General features: G+C 40.5%; 1 protein-coding gene across 4 annotated transcripts in view; it reads right to left on the bottom strand.

Annotated features, from left to right (window-relative positions):
- The window catches only part of LOC134336513 (alpha-1,6-mannosylglycoprotein 6-beta-N-acetylglucosaminyltransferase B), a 930,404-nt gene that overhangs the window by 433,473 nt on the left and 476,739 nt on the right, over positions 1-20,192 (bottom strand). For all 4 annotated transcript variants that reach the window (XM_063030783.1, XM_063030786.1, XM_063030785.1 and 1 more), the window contains exon 5: positions 16,471-16,544. In XM_063030783.1, coding sequence (XP_062886853.1) covers positions 16,471-16,544 — 74 coding nt within the window. The remainder of the gene's footprint in view (positions 1-16,470; positions 16,545-20,192) is intronic.

Raw genomic sequence — 20,192 nt, 5'->3', positions numbered from 1 at the left:
GAGCGATCCTTGTGTTCACCAGCAACTTTGATGTGTGTTGCTTGAATTTCCAGCATCTGCAGAATTCCTTGTGTTAGGATAAACCCACCTGAACAACTCCAGCCAACATGCCCGCAAGGATATTGGACCTCCTTGTGTTCAGGTGTATCCCATCCCTTTAGTACAGGTCATACCTTCCCCTGAAGAGATCCTGATGATCCATAAATCTGAACCCCTGCCCCCTATACCAGTTCCTCAGCTACTCACTCACCTGTCAAATCATCCTATTCTTACTCACATTGGCATGTGGCACAGGCTGCAATCTTGAGATTACTACCCTGGAGGTCCTGTTTCTCTGCCTTCTACCTTGCTCCCTAAAACCTCTCTTCAGGACCTCCTCACCTTGTCTATCTATATCATTGGTGCCAATATGTACCAAGTCTTCTGGCTGCTCACCCTCACCCTTGAGAATGCCATGGACACGATCTGAGACATCCCTGATCCTGGCACCAGGGAGGCAATACCTTGTCTCTGTTCCTCTGACTAAGGCATCTCCTATCAACACTGCAGTCCTCTTCACCTCCGCTCTTCTAAGCCACAGCACCAGACTCAGTGCCAGAGACTCGGTAACTGTTGCTCCTCCCCCCCCCCAAGTAGGTTATCCCCCTCAATAGTATCTAAAGTTATGTACTTATTATTGAGAGGAATGGCCATAGGTGTACTCCGCCCTGGCTGTGCATTTCCCCCCTTTCTCCTGACAGTCACCCAGTTACCTGTCTCCTTCAAGATAGGGGTAACTACCTCCCTGTAGCTCCTGCTAATCACTTCCTCATTCTCCTGTAAGCGTCGAAGGTCATCGAGCTTCAGCTCTTAATATGTTCTCTCAAGAGCTACCGCTCAGTGCCACATCTCACACAAAATATAAAACACTACCCCTGGAGCCATTTTCACTATACTACGAACTGATAGATGAGGAATGAACAAATAAAAACAGAGAGAATAACTTATAGGACAATCTACCTCATCCAAGCCTGGTGTCGCCCAAGCCTGATGAACAAATGCCACTCTAAAGACTGGCACACTTAACAGAATGGCCGCTCCGCCTGCACTGATTGGCCCTTTCTAATGAATCCCACTTGTTGATTGGTCGCTCCTCAAATCCAAAAAAATGCCATGAAACTCTGCCTTCAAAATCTTGATCACCGCCCTGATTAATAAGTAGCTATTTTCACGCACCCTGGGTGTGGATTGTCCAACTCAGAGCCTACTCATATCTCTCACTTGCCAACGATTGCAAACGTACTGTGAGTTCTGCAGTCACCTCTAGGTCTTATCTGCTGTTACTGCTGCTTGTGTACAGCCTATTACTTCAGGTCTTCATTCAGCCCACTACCTAGAACATTTGACCCAAATCTGCCTGCTGCCTCCCATCAAGGAGAAGGATATTTCCCCTTGTTAGTATGTGCAAACTATGATATATGACACAAATGAGCCACTGTGGACTGTAGTGTTGCAGGAGCTAATAAATTCATCTTCATGTCCAGAGTCTAGACAAGAATACACAAGTACAACTGTGCCTGGATAAGCTAGCAGATATAGTTAGAGTGGTCAAGCTTGGAGACAGTTCCTTACGGAATTTATGCACCAGGTTTAGAAAGTGACCGGAATCTGTCAGGACTTGTCTGCATGGAGGGAGATTGCTTGAGTTATTGGTAAATTAGCAAGGGCCAAGAAAAAGAAGTGAAGTTTAAGTGGAGCGGCCATTGTGTGAATGGGCCAGGGTTGGAGTGGAAGGTGTCAGTAAGAAAAAGCAGAGGCTAAGGGTGTTGAGTTGTTTGGAATCATTTAGTTCATTGTAGAACTTTAGCTTAAGAAGTTAGAGCCAAAGGTACAGTAAGTGTAGGCAGGATGGTAGTTAAGATGGCAGAATATTCCTCCTGTAAAATGTGGGAATGCAGGGCATGTAACAGTCTCCCTGATGACTGTCTATAGGATGTGCTTCAGCTCCTGACTGACAAGGTCAATGAACTGGACTGGAGCTGGATGTACTCAGGACCATCTGGGAGTCTGAAAATCTCATAGATGAGACTTTAACGGTGGTGGTCACACCCAAAGTACGGGCTTCAGATGACAGATGGGTGACCACCAGGAGGAGTAAGCAGATAGTGCAGGGATCTGCAGTGGCCATTTCCTTCAACAAGTATACCCCTGTGGATACTGTTGGGAGGGAGGGGGAATGACCTATCAGGGCAGAGCAGCCGCAACCAGGTCAGTGGGACTAACGCTGGCTCTGAGGCCCAGCCGGGAAGGTTAAAGTCAGGTAGATCAATAATGATAGGAGACTTGAAAGTTAGGGGGATGGACAGGAGATTCTGTAGCCTCAAACGAGATGCCAGGATGGTGCAATGCCTCCCAGATACAAGGCTTCAGGATGTCTCAGAGCAGCTGCAGAATATTCTCAAGCGGTCAGGGAGCAGTGGTGCACATTGCCACTAATGGCATAGGGTGAAAGGAGAAAAAGATCCTGCAGAGAGAGTAAAGTGAGTTATGGAAAGAGGCTGAGGAGCAGGAACTCCAAGATAGTGATCTCTAGATTACGCCCAGTGCCACTTGCTAGTCAGGGCAGGAATAGGATGATAGTGCAGATAAGTGAGTGAATGACGAACTGGTGCAGAGGGCAGGGTGTCAGGTTCTTGAATAATTGGAAATTTTACTGGGGCAGGGTGAACTATACAAGAGGGATAGGTTACAGCTGAATCCAACGGGGACTAATATCCTTGGCAACAGGTATGTTAGAGCTATTCAGGAGAGTTTAAACTAATTTGGCAGGAGGATGGGAACTGGAGTGATAGGGATGATGATGGGGCAGTTGGTATACAAGTAGATTCCGTGTGTAATGAGACTGTGTGGAAGGACAGATAGGTGATTGGGCAAAATTGCAGTCAGTGGGATTTTGAAGTGTAATATAGGGGCAAAATTGAAGAGGGTGATGAAGAAAGGGCTGAAAATGTTATGTTTGAATGCGTGTAGTATTCAGAATAAGGAAGATGATCTTGCAGTGAAGGTAGAGATTGGCAGGAATGATGCTGTGGGTGTCACTGAGTTATGGCTAAAAGAAGGTAATAGTTGGGAGCTTAGTATCCAAGGATACACATTGTATTGAAAGGATAAGCAGGTAGGCAGAAGGGATGGATGGCTCTATTGGTAATAAAGAAAGAAATCAGATCCTTAGGAAGAAGTGACATAGGATCAGGTGATGTAGACACCTTGTGGGTAGAGTTAAGAAAATACAGGGGTAAAAAGACCCTAATAGGAGCTATATTCAGGCCTCTGAACTGTAGTCAGAATGTGGGATTCAAATTAGAGTGGGAGATTGAAGAGGCAAGTAAAAAGTTAATGTTATGGTACTCATGGGAGATTTAAATATGCAGGTTCAGTCGTTCACAAAAATCAAGCTGGTGCTGAATCCCAAGAGAGGGAATTTGTCGCACATCTTTCCCTCTCCATTTCTCTCCGCTTTCCGCAGGGATCGGTCCATCCGCGACTCCCTGGTCCACATGTCCCTCCCCACGGATCTCCCACCTAGCACTTATCCCTGTAAGCGCAAGTGCTACACCTGTCCCTACACCTCCTCTCTTGCCACCATTCAGGGCCCTAAACAGTCCTTCCAAGTGACGCAACACTTCACTTGTGAGTCTGTTGGGGTCATCTATTGTATCTGGTGCTCCCGGTGCGGCCTCCTCTACATCGGTGAAACCCGACGCAGATTGGGGGACCGCTTCATCAAGCTCCTCCGCTCCGTCCACCAAAACAGACAGGATCTCCCAGTAGCCACCCACTTCAACTCTGCTTCCCACTCCCATTCTGATATGTCCATACATGGCCTCTACTGCCATGATGAGGCTAAACTCAGGTTGGAGGAGCAACACCTCATATACCGTCTAGGTAGTCTCCAGCCCCTTGGTATGAACATAGAATTCTCCAACTTCCAGTAATTCCCTCCCCCTCCCTTCCCCTATCCTTATGTCACTCTGCCCCCTCCCCCAGCTGCCTATCACCTCCCTCATGGTTCCGCCTCCTTCTACTACCCATTGTTTTCCCCTATTCTTTCTTCACCTTTCCTGCCCATCACCTCCATGCCTCCCCTCCCCCACCCCTTTATCTTTCCCCTTACTGGTTTTTCACCTGGAACCTACCAGCCTTCTCCTTCCCACCCTCCCCCCACTTCTTTATATGGCCTCTGCCCCTTCCCTCTACAGTCCCGATGAAGGATTCCGGCCCGAAATGTCGACCGATCTTTTCCACGGATGCTGCCCGACCTGCTGAGTTCCTCCAGCGTGTTGTGAGTGTTGCTTTGAACCCAGCATCTGCAGATTATTTTGTGTTTATGAGGGAATTTGTTGAATGCCTATTAAATGGCTTTTTAGAGTAGCCTGTGGTTGAATGCACTGGGGAAAGGCAATTCTGAATTGGGGAATGAATGAGATTTGATTAGGGAGCTTAAGGCAGAGGAACTCTGCAGAGGCAATAGCCCTCATATGAAAGATTCACACTGCAGATTGAGAGTGAGAAGATAAAGTCAGATGTATCTTTATTACAGCAGAGTAAAAGCAATTATAGAGACATGAAAGAGAATCTGGAAGGGAACACTGGAAGGATGATGGAAGAATAGTAATGACTGGAGTTTCTGCAGGCAATTCGGAAGGGGCAGGATAGATAAATTCCAAAGAAGAAAATGCATTCTAAAGGGAGGATGAGACAACAATGGCTAACAAAGGAAGACAAAGACAAATAAAAGGAAAAAAGAAGGCATATAATATTAAACAAAAATTAGTGAGAAGTTAGAGCATTGGGAAGCTTTTTAAAACCAACGGAAGGCAACTGAAAAGCCCTTAGACATATTGAAATATGAAGGTAAGCTAGCCAATTATATAATATAGGAGACCAAAGATTTTTTCAGATATATAAAGTTTAAAAGAGAGGCAAGAATGGACATGATACTACTGGAAAATGATGCTCGAGAGGTAGTAATAGAGGAGAAAGAAACGGTCAATGAACTTAATAAGTATTTTGCATCTGTCTTTACTGTGGATGATATTAGCAGTAAGACAGAAATTCAAGAGTGTCAAGGGGCAGAAGTGAGCCTTGTTGCTATTATGAAGGGGAAGGTTCTTGGAAAGATGAAAGGTCCGAAGGCAGGTAAGTCACCTGGACCAGATAGACTACCCTCCAGGGTTCTGAAGGAAGTAGCTGAAGGACTGTAGAGGTATTCATAATGATTTTTCAAGAAGCAATAGGTTCTGGAATAGTTCCAGAGAACTGTAAAGCTGCAAATGTCACTCCATTATTTAAGAAGGGAGGGAGGCAGAAGAAATTTAGAGACCAGTTATCCTGACTTTAGTGGTTGGCAAGAGGTTGGAGTTATTATGAGAGTTTAAGTTTTGGGATGCTTGGAGGAACATGTTAAAATATGCCAAATCAGTGTGTTTTCCTCAGGGGAAATCTTGTCTGACAAATCTGTTGGAATTCTTTGAGGAAATAACATGCAGTATAGATAAACGGGAGTCAGTGGATGTTGTTTATTTGGTTATTGGGAAGGCCTTTGACAAGGCGCTGTACATGAGGCGGCAGTGCATGGTATTACAGCAAAATACTAGCATGGATAAAGATTGGCTGACTGACAGGAGGCAAACAGTGCGAATGGGGGGGCTGCTATTCTCAGTGGCTGCCAGTGATCAATGGTTTTCCATAGGGGTTGGTGTTCGGACTGCTTCTTTTCAGGTTATATATCAATGATTTGGATTAAGGAATTGATAGCTTTGTGGATGCTATAAAGGTAGGTGAAGGGGCAGGGAGTCTGCAGAAAGACTTAGACAGATTAGGAGAATGGGCAAAGAAGTGCAGATGGAATATAGTGTAGGGAAGTGCATGGTCATGCACTTTGATAGAAAAAATAAAGGCGTAGACTATTTTCTAATCAGGGAGGTGATTAGAGGTGAAAAGGGGCTTGGGAGTCCTCATACAGAATTCTCTAAAGGTTAACTTGCATCTGCAAGTTAGTTAGTTAGTTATCGTTAGTTAGTTAGTTAGAGTTAGTGGTTAGAAAGGCAAATGCTATGTTAGCTTTCATTTTGAATGGACTAGGACACGCGCAAGGATGTAATGCTGAGGCTTTATAAGGCATTAGTCAGATTGCACTTGGAGTATTGTGAGCAGTTTTGGGCCCCTTATCAAAGAACAGATGTTCTGGCATTGGAGAGGGCCCAGAGGAGGCTCGCAAGAATGATTTTGGGAATGAAGGGTTGTGAAGTATGAAGAGCATTTAATGGCTCAGGGCCTTTACTTGATAATGTTCAGAAGAATAAGAGGGTATTTCATTGAAACCTATCGAATATTGAAAGGCAACACTTTCAGTACGCTGGATGAACTCAGCAGGTCGGGCAGCATCAGTTAGAAACGATGAGTCGACATTTCGGGCCAGAACCCTTCATCAGGACTGAAGAATGAAAGATGGTGAAGGATTTGAAGAATGCTTGTAGCTTCAGTTGAAAGACCAGTAATTTGAAAGACAAAGGGGTGGAGGAGGGGAAGCATTGATGTCATAGCCCTGAAAACAATGGGTAGAAGGAGCAAGTAATTCCCTCCCCCTCCCTTCCTCTATCCCTATTTCACGCTACCCCCTCCCCCAGCCCCTCATTATTCTGCCTCCTTCTTCTACTACCTTTGTCTTTCAAATTACTGGTCTTTCAACTGAAGCTACAAGAATTCTTCAAATCCTTCACCATCTTTCATTCTTCAGTCCCGATGAAGGGTTCCGGCCCGAAACGTCGACTCATCGTTTCTAACTGATGCTGCCCGACCTGCTGAGTTCATCTAGCGTACTGAAAGTGTTGCTTTGATCACAGCATCTGCAGATTATTTTGAATATTGAAAGGCCTAGATAGAGTGGATGTGGAGAGGATGTTTCCTACAGTGAGAAAGTCTCGGACCTGCGGGCATTGCCTCAGAATGGAGGGATGTCCGAATAGAACAGAAATGTCATGGAATTCCTTTAGCTATAGTGTAGTGAATTGTGAAATTCATTGCCACAGATAGCTGTTGATGCCAAGAAATTTAGTATATTTAAAGTGGAGGTTGATAGGTTCTTGGTTAGTTAGGGCATCAAAGGTTACAGGAAGTAGGCAGGAGAATGGGGTTGAGAGGAATAATAAGTCAGCCATGATGGAATGGCAGAGCAGTATCTTGTGACGAATGGCCCAATTCTGCTCCTATGTCTCATTGTCTGATAACTCTCAACTCTGCCTTTGAATTTTCACCTTCTGATACAATGCTCCAGGGAGAAGTGAACGTGGTAGCACTGTTTCCAGAAGACTCTGGAGCAGAGAATATTCAGACTAGATTATTACTCCAAATCTTACTTGCTCCAACACTAAGGAGTGCTCTTGTGCCATCTCCCTTTTCATGATCATGTTGGAGGCCATTATGGGAGTGAAAAATGGCAGAGAGCAAAGGTCCTCATTTGTTGCAGTTCCAAATTGCAATCCAGCCAATCCCAACCAGCTCTCGAGCAAATAAACCCACTGCAAATCCACAATTAAGGAATGGGCCTCTTTAATAGCATAAATATGGGGCTGTTTACTGTTGTTCAAATCTATTTAACTTTGCATGGTCCGATTTCTGCCTGGTATATACATGGTCCGTAACTGAGTTGCATGACAATTTACAGTGTACTTTTTTGCATGCAGGCAACCTCAAAATTTAATTTTAAAATTACGTATTTTACAATGCAGCAGTCATAATTATAAAACCATTTGACATAGGAGCAGAAATGGTTATCTGGCCAATTGTGTCTGCTCCACCATTCCACCATGGCTGTGACCTTTCAATTTGCTCCTATAGGCATTGTCATGAATATACTTAGCAGCTGAGCCTCTGTCACACCTTTGGTTGCAAGTTATGCAATATTGCATGGAAACTGCAATAACATCAGGTAGTTCAGTTTATCCCATCTGAAGTGGAGTTTATCCTGCATAATAGCTACAATTCTAATCATATCCTTTCAGTTTTTTTAGGATGTCCATTTATGGTCTTTCCTTTAACTACTTGAGTTGAATTGCAAGTATTCAGTTGAGCAAAGGAACTGAAGCAAAAATACAATTCAGATTAAAAAGTTGTTGCTCATCAAATACGATATTGTCTCCATGCATAAATGATTTTTCATAAAATAGAATACAGGATTCTTCTTGTCTGTTAACATTCAATATGGATCTACTGGTCCTAAACTTTCACTAAGCCTCTGGCATTCACTTTTCAACTAGCCTGTGATTGAAATCAGACCTTCACTGTAAAGAAAAATGCAAATACTTCTCATGCCTCATCACTTAGAGTTGTGAGAAATTAGAATATTCATGAAAGTTGCAATCAAACATGATTCAGCTGTGGATTTATCATTTGATAAAAGGAGAATGGGATAATTGTCCTCCTGGGGCTTTATTTCCATCAATGGTACACCATCAGATCATACATAGTGTCACAATGATATTAGGGATGTGCACGATAAATTCCTAATATGTCACACACAAAGACTGTGTATTTGTTAGACTGGCTCTCAGAACAGCCATATGCACAATGACATCTTCTACACTCTGACGTGCGACTTATTTTGTAAAAGAGGCTATTTTCGGTTTCAAAATTAATACGCTTTATTATAAGGAAACAATCAACTCACAGAGATAAAGTGCTCTAAGAAGATCAATCACAGTATGATAGAATTTCACATTTGATTCTTAAATGATGTTTTTCAATCTAAAACCAAAACTTTCAATCAAAAGAAAGGAAACCATGAAGGTATGAGGAACAGGTAAGCTGTAGTTGAATAATGTTCACTCAAGTAGTTTCCACCTTTATCTCTTGACTGTGCTCCATTCATTATGTAGTGTGAATAGGGCTGAAGGCATACAGATTATCAGCAAAACCACATTATCAGTGAAAACCTCCTGGATGTTACTGTATAAAAATACTGATTCAATAAATTCTTTAACTCAACACTACGGAGAAGATGACTTTCAACTTTGTTTCTGATATGAATCTAAACTGGTTGCCATTAGATTGTCACTTTCACTTTAATAACCAGCTGGTTTCTGCTATCCACAGCAGCAATTTAAAATATTCATTCTCTGGAAGTGGAAGCAGACCCAGTCTATTCCTTATCACAACTGAGGCGGTAACAGAACTTCAGAATCAGGTCTTCATTTGTTTCCCATATCTATCAATGCTCAGAAGAAGATGATTTCACAACATTCTCACTCACATCCTTTGGCTTATCTTAAATATTACTTGAAGAGTCCCCTCTCTTGAAGATTGATCTCTGAATACCACCCCGTACATGCATAAAGATGCTAAGTGTCTGCCCAGAACATAATTCTGGCGTTGACAACTACTAACTGTGTCAGACTGGTAGTGACGTTCAGCTACATTAAATATGGCCAACGTGTCAATCCTTTTCTACAACTCACTAACTCAAAAGGGATCATGTTATGCCTTGTGCTTAAACGCATTACATATTACCTGAGCTTTGTAAAGGAAGTGCAGTGCATGAGAACTTGAAAATAACTGAAGAAAACAGACACTGTTCCCTGTGTGCAATATATCTCACAGGCATCAGAAATTGAAAGTCTTCATTCGAATATAAAAGATAATGTCAAAAATAACCAAAGAGACTGACTGCTTAAAAATACATTACATTTCAGTCGTTCATTAACATTTCATTTCCCCCATTCTAGGATTCTGACCTTAAAGTGTCTCGGAACACCAGGTAATGCATACTTGTAGTATCCACTACTTTTTGAGCAGAGAAGCCTTCAAAAGTAGTGAGTACAGCCCAGTCCATCATGGGCAAAGCCCTCCCACCCATTGAGCACATCTACATGGAGTGCTGTTGCAGGAAAGCAGCATCCATCATCATGGACGCTCAGCATCCAGGCCATGCTCCCTTCTCGCTGCTGCCATTGTGAAGGAGGTACAGAAACCTCACGACCTACACCACTAAGTTCAGGAACAGTTATTACCCATCAACAATCAGGCTCTTGAACAGTTCATTGTTGAACTCACCCCAACACTGAACTATTCCCACAACTTTCTAGGACTCTTCCTGTCATATTCACAATATTTATTGCTAATTTATTTATTACCATTACTTTGTTTTTCTTTCTTTTTTTATTCGTACGGTTTGTTGTCTTCTGCACATTGGTTGTTTGCCTGTCTTGTTTGTGGTTTTTCAAAATAGGTAAAACACCATGTAATTTCATTGTTGGGTAAGAAATTAGATGCTTTTTCCGGTTGATGATTTTATTCCATGTTATTCTATATGCTTCTGTAAGTGTTGGACAAGTGTCTAAAACAATGTCTGTGATACACAGCTATAAGATAGAAGATTCTCTGGATTTTTGTTTTTGATTATTGCCTGGATTATTTTTCATAAAAATGGCAGTTTAATCAGGTGCATTGTGAAGAAGGATCAGAAAGTCATGAGCACTGGTAGCCTTAAACTGCAACATATAATGGCATTATTATTAAATGCAGCTGGGAATCCAGATACTTGGATTTAGAAATATTCCTTAGGTAGGAATATTTTATATTATTTAGAGGTAAAAATCAACCATTTGCCCAGTTTGATCTTTGCTAGATGAATGGTACTCTCACTTGGATTTTAATTAGCATATTATGAGTTTTCTTTGATATTTAGAAATTGAAACCTTACAGAAAATTATTCAATTACCTTTTTTTTCTATACAATTTGACTTTTGGCTTCATTCTGAACATTATGCAAATTTCAAAGAATAAAGTAAAACAGTAAGATTGCTTATGTTACTGAAGCCAATGAAAATAATTTTTCAAAGCCCAGAAAAAATGCTTAAAAAGGTCAAAGCTGAATTAATCGGTCAATTAGGGAATAAGTTTTGGAACTGAGCTATATACATATTAAAACCCTTCTTTGTCAATATGGCAATTATATCACACTGCAAGTCTAGCTGTGGGGGAAATTAAAAGCATATAAAGTGACAATCATCATGAACCTGAAACTAATATTGTTAACATATCTTCTACTAATGATATCATATACTACTGTATCTTAAAACTTCCTTTCCAAATCTCATTCTTTTCAAATAGGAAGTTTTGATCAGATCATGTAGTATTAATGTTGGGTGCTTCTCTACAAAAACTGTATCAGTTTAGTGGCATTTTATCTAATTAATCAAAAAATCAAATTCATTAAGAAGCTATCTCTAAATTTTAAAACAAAAATTGCTACAATACAGTGTTATCAGCCTGCCGACGATATGTTCAGAAGAAAAAGGATCTAGTGCTTCCTCAGCATATACGATGCATAAACTCTTCTCAAGCTTCCAGCCAGGTACAGTTGTTGATTTTAACCGACATTTCGATGACCAACTCCACCATTTTCATCAGGGATGATTCCAAGGCATGTCCAGTCTGGTGGCATATATACCCAACCCCCACCCGTCGTCTGTCCCTCCTGATTAGTTAGTTCTCAACCAATCAGGTTTACCGCTGTCCCACCTTGTTTAAATCATATTCCAGTTCTTACTCAGATGAAGATGGTGGAGTTTGTCATCAAAACATCAGTTAAAACAGACACCTGTATCCTGCTGGAAGCACGAGAAGAGCTTATGCGTAATATGTTGCAATAGGGTTTCAGCACTTACTGTGTCTAAGGAATAAATTATACATTTGTCTACTTATTTATCTGTATTGTGTGAAGAAACAAACATAACTTGTTTCAATCTGTCACAACAGCCCATTAGGTTTTGCCCTGTCAGCGATAATCCTTTTGTTCCACCTATCTTTGCTTCACCTTCTGAAAACTAAAATGTTTTCTCTCTTCCCCAGCACTGATGAACAGTCTTGTGTGAACAGGTCTGAAATCTGCTGCAGAAGGCAACTGGGTCATAATGAGGGCCCAGTGCCTGTGAAAGCAACAAGTAAAGTCCTACAAAAAATTGGAAAACTACAAATCTAATGATAAGAACCAACAGTGAAAAATACTTGATCACTATTGGTCACATTCTCTGGGTGAACAGTCCGCCAAATTAATTCTGTTGATCTCAGTTTCTCCTAATATTCAAAATGTTTGCAGTCATGAAGTTGTACAACATAGAAATGGATTCTTCAATCCTTTGCATCTATGACAACCATCTATAATACTCCCCCTTGCCCTCATTAATTCCATATCCCTCTATGCCCTGCTCACTCACGTACCTATCTAAATGTCTCTTAAATATTGTTGCCTCCGCCACCTCCTTTTGAAGTTCATTCCAGCTATCAAATACTCTTTTTGTGAAAAATTTACCCCTTAGGTCCCCTTTAAGCCTCCTTCCTCACATGTTAAACCTATTCCTTCTAGAAACCCCTGTCACAGGAAACAGACTCATGCTATCTGCCCTGGTCATGCCCTTCGTATTTTTACATAACTTTATTATGTCTTTTCTGGCCTCTTTCACGCCAGGAAAAACAGATCCAACCTATCCAATCTCTCTTGATAGCTCAAGCCCTCCAATCGAGACTGCATCCTTGTGACTCTTTACTGTACCTTCTTGAGCTTAATCATATCTTTGCCACAAAGTGATGACCAGAACTGCACTCAATACTCAAGATACAACATTAGTCATCCTCCAGCTTCACAGCATCTCATATTTGGCTAATGAGGACATATAAATGTCTGCCAGGGCCCCAGAAATCTTCTATCTTGCTTCCCTTAACATCCTAGTTAGGTCTTGAGGAGTTATCAGCCTCTATATGCCTCAAGAACTCCAACACCTCTTCCTTTACAATATTGATACGTGCCCTATCCTGATCTCACTAACTACCATGTCCTTCTCCTTGATAGATAAATATTAGAAGTATCCATTAACCTTTCCCCAATTTAGGAATTCAACGTAAGGACCAGTCCAATATTTTCTCATTACTATCTGGAAACTAATCGAATTACAGTTAATAGTCCCAAAGGGCTTCCACATGACACATCATCATTTGCCCTGCCTCATTTCCTCAGGGGATATTAAATGCAGTTGAAAGTTCTAATAGGGCCATATTTCCTGAATACACTTAACAAATTCTGCCTTATCAAATCCCTTAGCATTCCAGTAGTCCTAGTCAATATTACGGTAGTAAAAATCACCTACCATTACAACCACATTATTCCAACACACATCTGTAATTTCATTGAATACTTGCTTCTCTACTTCCTGAAAATTATTGGGAGCCTATAGTATAATCCCATCAAAGTGACATTACCGGGAGGATGTGGAATCGATATGGGTAGAGCTGCATTACACTAAGGGGCAGAAAATGCTGGTGGGAGTTGTATACAGGCCACCTAACAGTAATAGTGAGGTTGGGGATGGCATTAAACAGGAAATTAGAAATGCGTGCAATAAAGGAACAGCAGTTATAATGGGTGACTTCAATCTACGCATAGATTGGATGAACCAAATTGGTAAGGGTGCTGAGGAAGAGGATTTCTTGGAATGTATGCGGGATAGTTTTCTCAACCAACATGTCGAGGAACCAACTAGGGAGTAGGCCATTCTGGACTGGGTATTGAGCAATGAGGAAGGGTTAGTTAGCAATCTTGTCGTGCGAGGCCCCTTGGGTAAGAGTGACCATAATACGGTGGAATTCTTCATTAAGATGGAGAGTGATATAGTTAATTCAGAAACAAAGGTTCTGAACTTAAAGAAGGGTAACTTTGAAGGTATGAGATGTGAATTAACTAAGATAGACTGGCAAATGATACTTAAAGGGTTGACGGTGGATATGCAATGGCAAGCATTTAAAGATCGCATGGATGAACTACAACAATTGTTCATCCTAGTTTGGCAAAAGAATAAACCAGGGAAGGTAGTGCACCCGTGGCTGATAAGGGAAATTAGGGATAGTATCAATTCCAAAGAAGAAACGTACAAATTAGCCAGAAAAAGCGGCACACCTGAGGACTGGGAGAAATTCAGAGTCCAGCAGAGGAGGACAAAGGGCTTAATTAGGAAAGGGAAAAAAGATTATGAGAGAAAGCTGGCAGGGAACATAAAAACTGACTGTAAAAGCTTTTATAGATATGTGAAAAGAAAAAGATTGGTTAAGACAAATGTAGGTCCCTTACAGTCAGAAACAGGTGAATTGATCATGGGGAACAAGGACATGGCAGACCAATTGAATAACTACTTTGGTTCTGTTTTCACTAAGGAGGACGTAAATAATCTTCCGGATATAGTAGGGGACAGAGGGTCCAGTGAGATGGAGGAACTGAGGGAAATGTATGTTAGTAGGGAAGTGGTGTTAGGTAAATTGAAGGGATTGAAGGCAGATAAATCCCCAGGGCCAGATAGTCTGCATCCCAGAGTGCTTAAGGAAGTAGCCCAAGAAATAGTGGATGCATTAGTGATAATTTTTCAAAACTCTTTAGATTCTGGATTAGTTCCTGAGGATGGGAGGGTGGCTAATGTAACCCCACTTTTTAAAAAAGGAGGGAGAGAGAAACCAGGGAATTATAGACCGGTTAGCCTAACGTCGGTGGTGGGGAAAATGCTACAGTCAGTTATCAAAGATGTGATAACAGCACATTTGGAAGGCAGTGAAATCATCAGACAAAGTCAGCATGGATTTGTGAAAGGAAAATCATGTCTGACGAATCTCATAGAATTTTTTGAGGAGGTAACTAGTAGAGCGGATAGGGGAGAACCAGTGGATGTGGTATATTTGGATTTTCAAAAGGCTTTTGACAAGGTCCCACACAGGAGATTAGTGTGCAAACTTAAAGCACACGGTATTGAGGGTATGGTATTGATGTGGATAGAGAATTGGTTGGCAGACAGGAAGCAAAGAGTGGGAATAAACGGGACCTTTTCAGAATAGCAGGCAGTGACTAGTGGGGTACCGCAAGGCTCAGTGCTGGGACCCCAGTTGTTTACAATATATATTAATGACTTTGACGAGGGAATTAAATGCAGCATCTCCAAGTCTGCGGATGATACAAAGCTGGGCGGCAGTGTTAGCTGTGAGGAGGATGCTAAGAGGATGGAAGGTGACTTGGATAGGTTAGGTGAGTGGGCAAATTCATGGCAGATGCAATTTAATGTGGATAAATGTGAGGTTATCCACTTTGGTGGCAAGAACAGGAAAACAGATTATTATCTGAATGGTGGCCAATTAGGAAAAGGGGAGGTGCAACGAGACCTGGGTGTCATTGTACACCAGTCATTGAAAGTGGGCATGCAGGTACAGCAGGCGGTGAAAAAGGCGAATGGTATGCTGGCATTCATAGCAAGAGGGTTTGAGTACAGGAGCTGGGAGGTACTACTGCAGTTGTACAAGGCCTTGGTGAGACCATACCTAGAGTATTGTGTACAGATTTGGTCCCCTAATCTGAGGAAGGACATTCTTGCCATAGAGGGAGTACAAAGAAGGTTCACCAGATTGATTCCTGGGATAGCAGGACTTTCATATGATGAAAGACTGGATCGACTAGGCTTATACTCTCTGGAATTTAGAAGATTGAGGGGGGATCTGATTGAAACGTATAAAATTCTAAAGGGATTGGACAGGCTAGATGCAGGAAGATTGTTCCCGATGTTGGGGAAGTCCAGAACAAGGGGTCACAGTTTGAGGATAAAGGGGAAGCCTTTTAGGACCGAGATGAGGAAAAACTTCTTCACACAGAGAGTGGTGAATCTGTGGAATTCTCTGCCACAGGAAACAGTTGAGGCCAGTACATTGGCTATATTTAAGAGGGAGTTAGATAAGGCCCTTGTGGCTAAAGGGATCAGGGGGTATGGAGAGAAGGCAGGTATAGGGTTCTGAGTTGGATGATCAGCCATGATCATACTGAATGGCGGTGCAGGCTCGAAGGGCCAAATGGCCTACTCCTGCACCTATTTTCTATGTTTCTATGTTTCTATCACCTCATGTCTACTTATATAACCTCATTGGACATTTCACTCCACCCCTGTGGGACATCTTCTCTAGGTACAGTTGTAAGGTTGTCCTTGATTAATAGTGCAATTCTCCCTTCTCTCTTACCTTCACCTCTGTCACGTCAGAAGCATTGTCAACCCCGAACACTTGAGCTGCTAGTCCTGCCCATCTCTCAGTTATGTTTGGGTAAGAGTTGTATTGACTTTACCTGCCTTATCTGCAAGGCTTCCTGCATTAAGTACAGGTTGCTCATCAGACCTTCCTCACTTATTGGAATAGCTTCATCTAAATTCCAAATTTGCATCTTTCTCATTGAAAACTGATAAAATAAATCCATAGTGAAGAAATGGAGCAGTAATAATACATTTGTAAGTCATATTATGATTGCCAATATCTTTCCATTAAAATTTGACTTCCTGGGAATTTTGCATTGTTACATAGCTATACATTTGCCAGAAGCTTTTGCAGTAATATTGGAAAAAAATCTTATTGATTACTCACCTCAATCTTCCCAAGGCAATCAGGAAAATGTGGATCTCTGGGAATTTCACACTGGCTACTATCTTTCCCCTTCACTGTTTGACATCAAAATTTCAAAGAAAATATATGAAAGCACATTAGAATTTTCAGATTTTGCTTCAAATTACAAATACAATTATTATTACCAATTTTAAAGCTGCAGTTTAAATTATCGAACAGTAAATCTGTTTGTTTTAAGATACGGTGTAAGTGGTTTACAGTGCCTCCCCTGCCTGTTTTTTAACTCCTTTAAATCTATCTCTTCACATTGATGTATTAAATATAATTCACAGTTTCTCACTTAAATACCCAAATTACATGAATTTGTGGAGTTTAAGAGCTAGACTTGGCACTATCCATCTGTCATTTGAGTTAGCTAATCTTTTTCCTGAGTCTTTCAACCATGATAAGACCAAATGTCAAGGTTTCACTTACATCGCTCAACTAAATTAAAACCAATCACATGTAACTAACCAATTTGACATCACCAAGAGTGGCTTGAACTGATAGATCTTCATTTGATGATGCTCTTAACTCCAAGTTTTATACATACTTTGGACTGGATCCAGATCATGCACATGAGTAAACAATTTAGTAAATAATTTACTCAATAAATTTGCTGGAATCACTGTTTATTCTATAGCTTAAAAGGGAGCAATTTATCTCACAATGCAAAAAATGTAATCAATATTGAAAACAGATGACAGAAAGAGAAAGAAAAACTAAACTTAATCTGCATGTGCAGATTCAGAATTGGCTAGTAGTTGTTGCAGTTCTGCAGAAGGGTCATTAAGCAGAAATATTAATTATATAATTAATTATCTTTCTATCGCCACAGATTCTGCCCAACCTTCTGTGTGTTTTCCAGCATTTTTTTTCTTATTTATTCTCAGAGTTCAAATATTTACAAATTTTGCTTTTGTTTTCATTATAAATAAAGTGCCCCACCCCACACGATTAATGAATGCTTTTTAAAATAGTGCGATCAAAGTATGGATGTCAAATACACTCTTTTATAGACCGATACAATTAGAACAGCATTTTAAACATATTTTAAGTAAATTTCTTTAAAAATATTCCTTCATAAATTTGAAATTGTACCCTTGATAAATTTAAAATTGTAATATTTGCTAATGTATGATTACACCTAACATGTAATACATTTAAAAATGAGCTATTCACAAGAATTAACCTTTGAACAACCAATTTTAAATTACTGGAAATGTCTTTTAAAAGTAAATGTAGAACTATTTTCCCAGAAAATTAGAAAGATTTTGTTTAAAAAAATGATGTTATAATCTTCCAGAATTTTGCGCACTCAAGAGATCTTGCTAAATTCTTGGAACAAATGACCACTGTTAAGGTAAACTACCAATGTTAATTAATTCACTATGGAGACATGGACAGCTCTGTGGATGGTGGTTATATGATCCCATTTGAAAGCTAATGTCAATGACCATGGAAGCTCAGGTTATGGTGTGGATAACTTATGCTTAAATTTCTGTAATGTTTTTCACTGACCGGGTGAATTATACTGAAAAAAAGCCCCATAAACCAATCACTTTACATTGTAGATGGTCAGTGAGAAACCGCTGAAGTTAGAAAAATACACAGAATTTCCATGTTTTGCAAGAAACCATACAAATGCAGCTTTCAGAATGAATTAATGGCATGACATGTGGCTTATAAACTAATGATCAATGCACATTGCACAATGATTCACAATTCAGAAATACCAATTCTACAAAGATCTCAAAATACCAAATTACATTTTTTTCTCTGTGTTCCTCCCCATCCCTAAAGATTTCACTAGAAACAATTGGTTGGTTGCCCTGCAGTGTAGTATAATTCAGTGATTATTCTTCATGTAAGGGCATCACCAATGAATATCCTCAGACTTCTGAAAAAAATGGCACCACATAGACAAGCCTGGTCTTATCTTCAGACTATAGACCTGCAAAAATTTATGTTCAGTGCTTGAAGTTTTCTCTATTCTAACTCAAAAGCATCTTTTGTGCTCTTAACGCAAACATTAGTTAAAATATCCAGGACAAAATTCGGAATAGAATGGAGATATCCACATTTAGCTTCCAAAAGGTACAGGAACCCATAAGATTTAAGTCCACTACAGCAACTTTCAATATCACAACTCTCAAGCATGATGGTCCCTGTACCTTTGTCAAAGTGAGCAGCATCTGCAAAGACAAGCAGATGTTTTTATCTGCAGAATGCAGGAACACTTGGTGTATCATTTTTGAATTCATGATCTTCCTGTTGAATTTTCACTCATGGACATGTATGATTTCAGATATTCCCCATGAACTCAGCTAAAATCACTACTGTGCAATTGAAATTGAAACCATGGCATCATGGTTGGAAAGAGATTATTTTATATCTTGTTGGTTGCCATTGCTCCATAATCAACTGCAGTTACTCAGAAGTCATAAAATGCAGGTAAACAAAATTGTCAATTCTTCACAGTGTCCCAGTTCTACTTGTGATTTTTGAAAGCTATTGAAAAGAAAAAAAATACTCTCAAGTTAAGTGAAATAAAAAGCTAAAAATGGAACTCCCAAGAACTACATACTGCATAACATATAACTGCAGGAACAATTCAAAAGCAATAATTTATCATGGGGCTTTGCCCAGTGACCAATACAAATGAAAGACTTTTCTTCCCTAGGATATTGTATTTTGCTTTTCTGACCTGACTTCATTCTCCTTCATCAATACTTTCCAAAGAGTGAATTGATTACAAAGAAAAATAAAGTGCTGAAACACTCAAGTATAATTAGTGATTGTGCTAAATAGCAACCCACCCTAAGAGTGCACTCAACATGTACAGTATATGGCACACTGTCAAGTAACCCAAAAGGATCCATGTGTTCTCTACTTTTCCATTGTTACCAATAAAATACTTACTGTAAGAAAATAGTTACTTTTCACTTTCTTCTGCTTTGCTTTTGTAATGCCCGGGTTAGGATTTTTACTGCAATGCTGTCGGTATTTCATTTTAGTAGCTCTGTAAGAGCAGTGTGTTCTGCTTGTAGCATGTTTGGGTTTGAGCTAAACATGAGGGGCTATGTTATTCAACTCAGGAATGTTGTGTTAGCCAATCAGGATGGTGGAATTGGGAAACGATTTTAAAGAATGCTAGGCGGACACTGGTGTGGGTCCAGGTCTTTTTGGCGGGAGCTGGGAGAAGTCAGCTGAGGATGTCATACCTGTTGCACAAGGTGCTTTGTGTAGATGAATAGCTTCAAGGAGGACGGACCAATACTTTCGTGGGGAGAGCCCATTTGTTCTAGAAGGATTTCAAGTGACATTCAGAATGTGATGTGTGCTTTCACGCAGACCATGGGTCTGGTGCATGAGTTAAAGACTTCAAGATAAGCTCCAATTTATGTGCAGATTTGGACTGGGTTAATTGTAATGGGCCTCTTTATTCTTTTCTTCTTTTCTTTTTCCTACTAACTGTTAGAGCTGAGATTTGCAAATATACTTTCTTTATAATTGTATGCAGTGTACAATCTGTTATTTCTTGCCAACAGCTAATTGCATGGGGGTAGTTCTTACACAGTATTTGCACAGATCGGGGTTTGAGAGGTTGAGACATCCCAACTTCCCGGTTTCGGTGGGAGCCAAGTCATACCAACTCTTGATGTACGGAGCTAGAGGAAGATGGTTTTCTCACAGCTGAGTCC

This window comes from Mobula hypostoma, chromosome 22 (assembly GCF_963921235.1).
Source record: "Mobula hypostoma chromosome 22, sMobHyp1.1, whole genome shotgun sequence".
NCBI classification, from domain to species: Eukaryota; Metazoa; Chordata; class Chondrichthyes; order Myliobatiformes; family Myliobatidae; genus Mobula; species Mobula hypostoma.
This window is presented reverse-complemented; position numbering and strand designations above follow the sequence as displayed.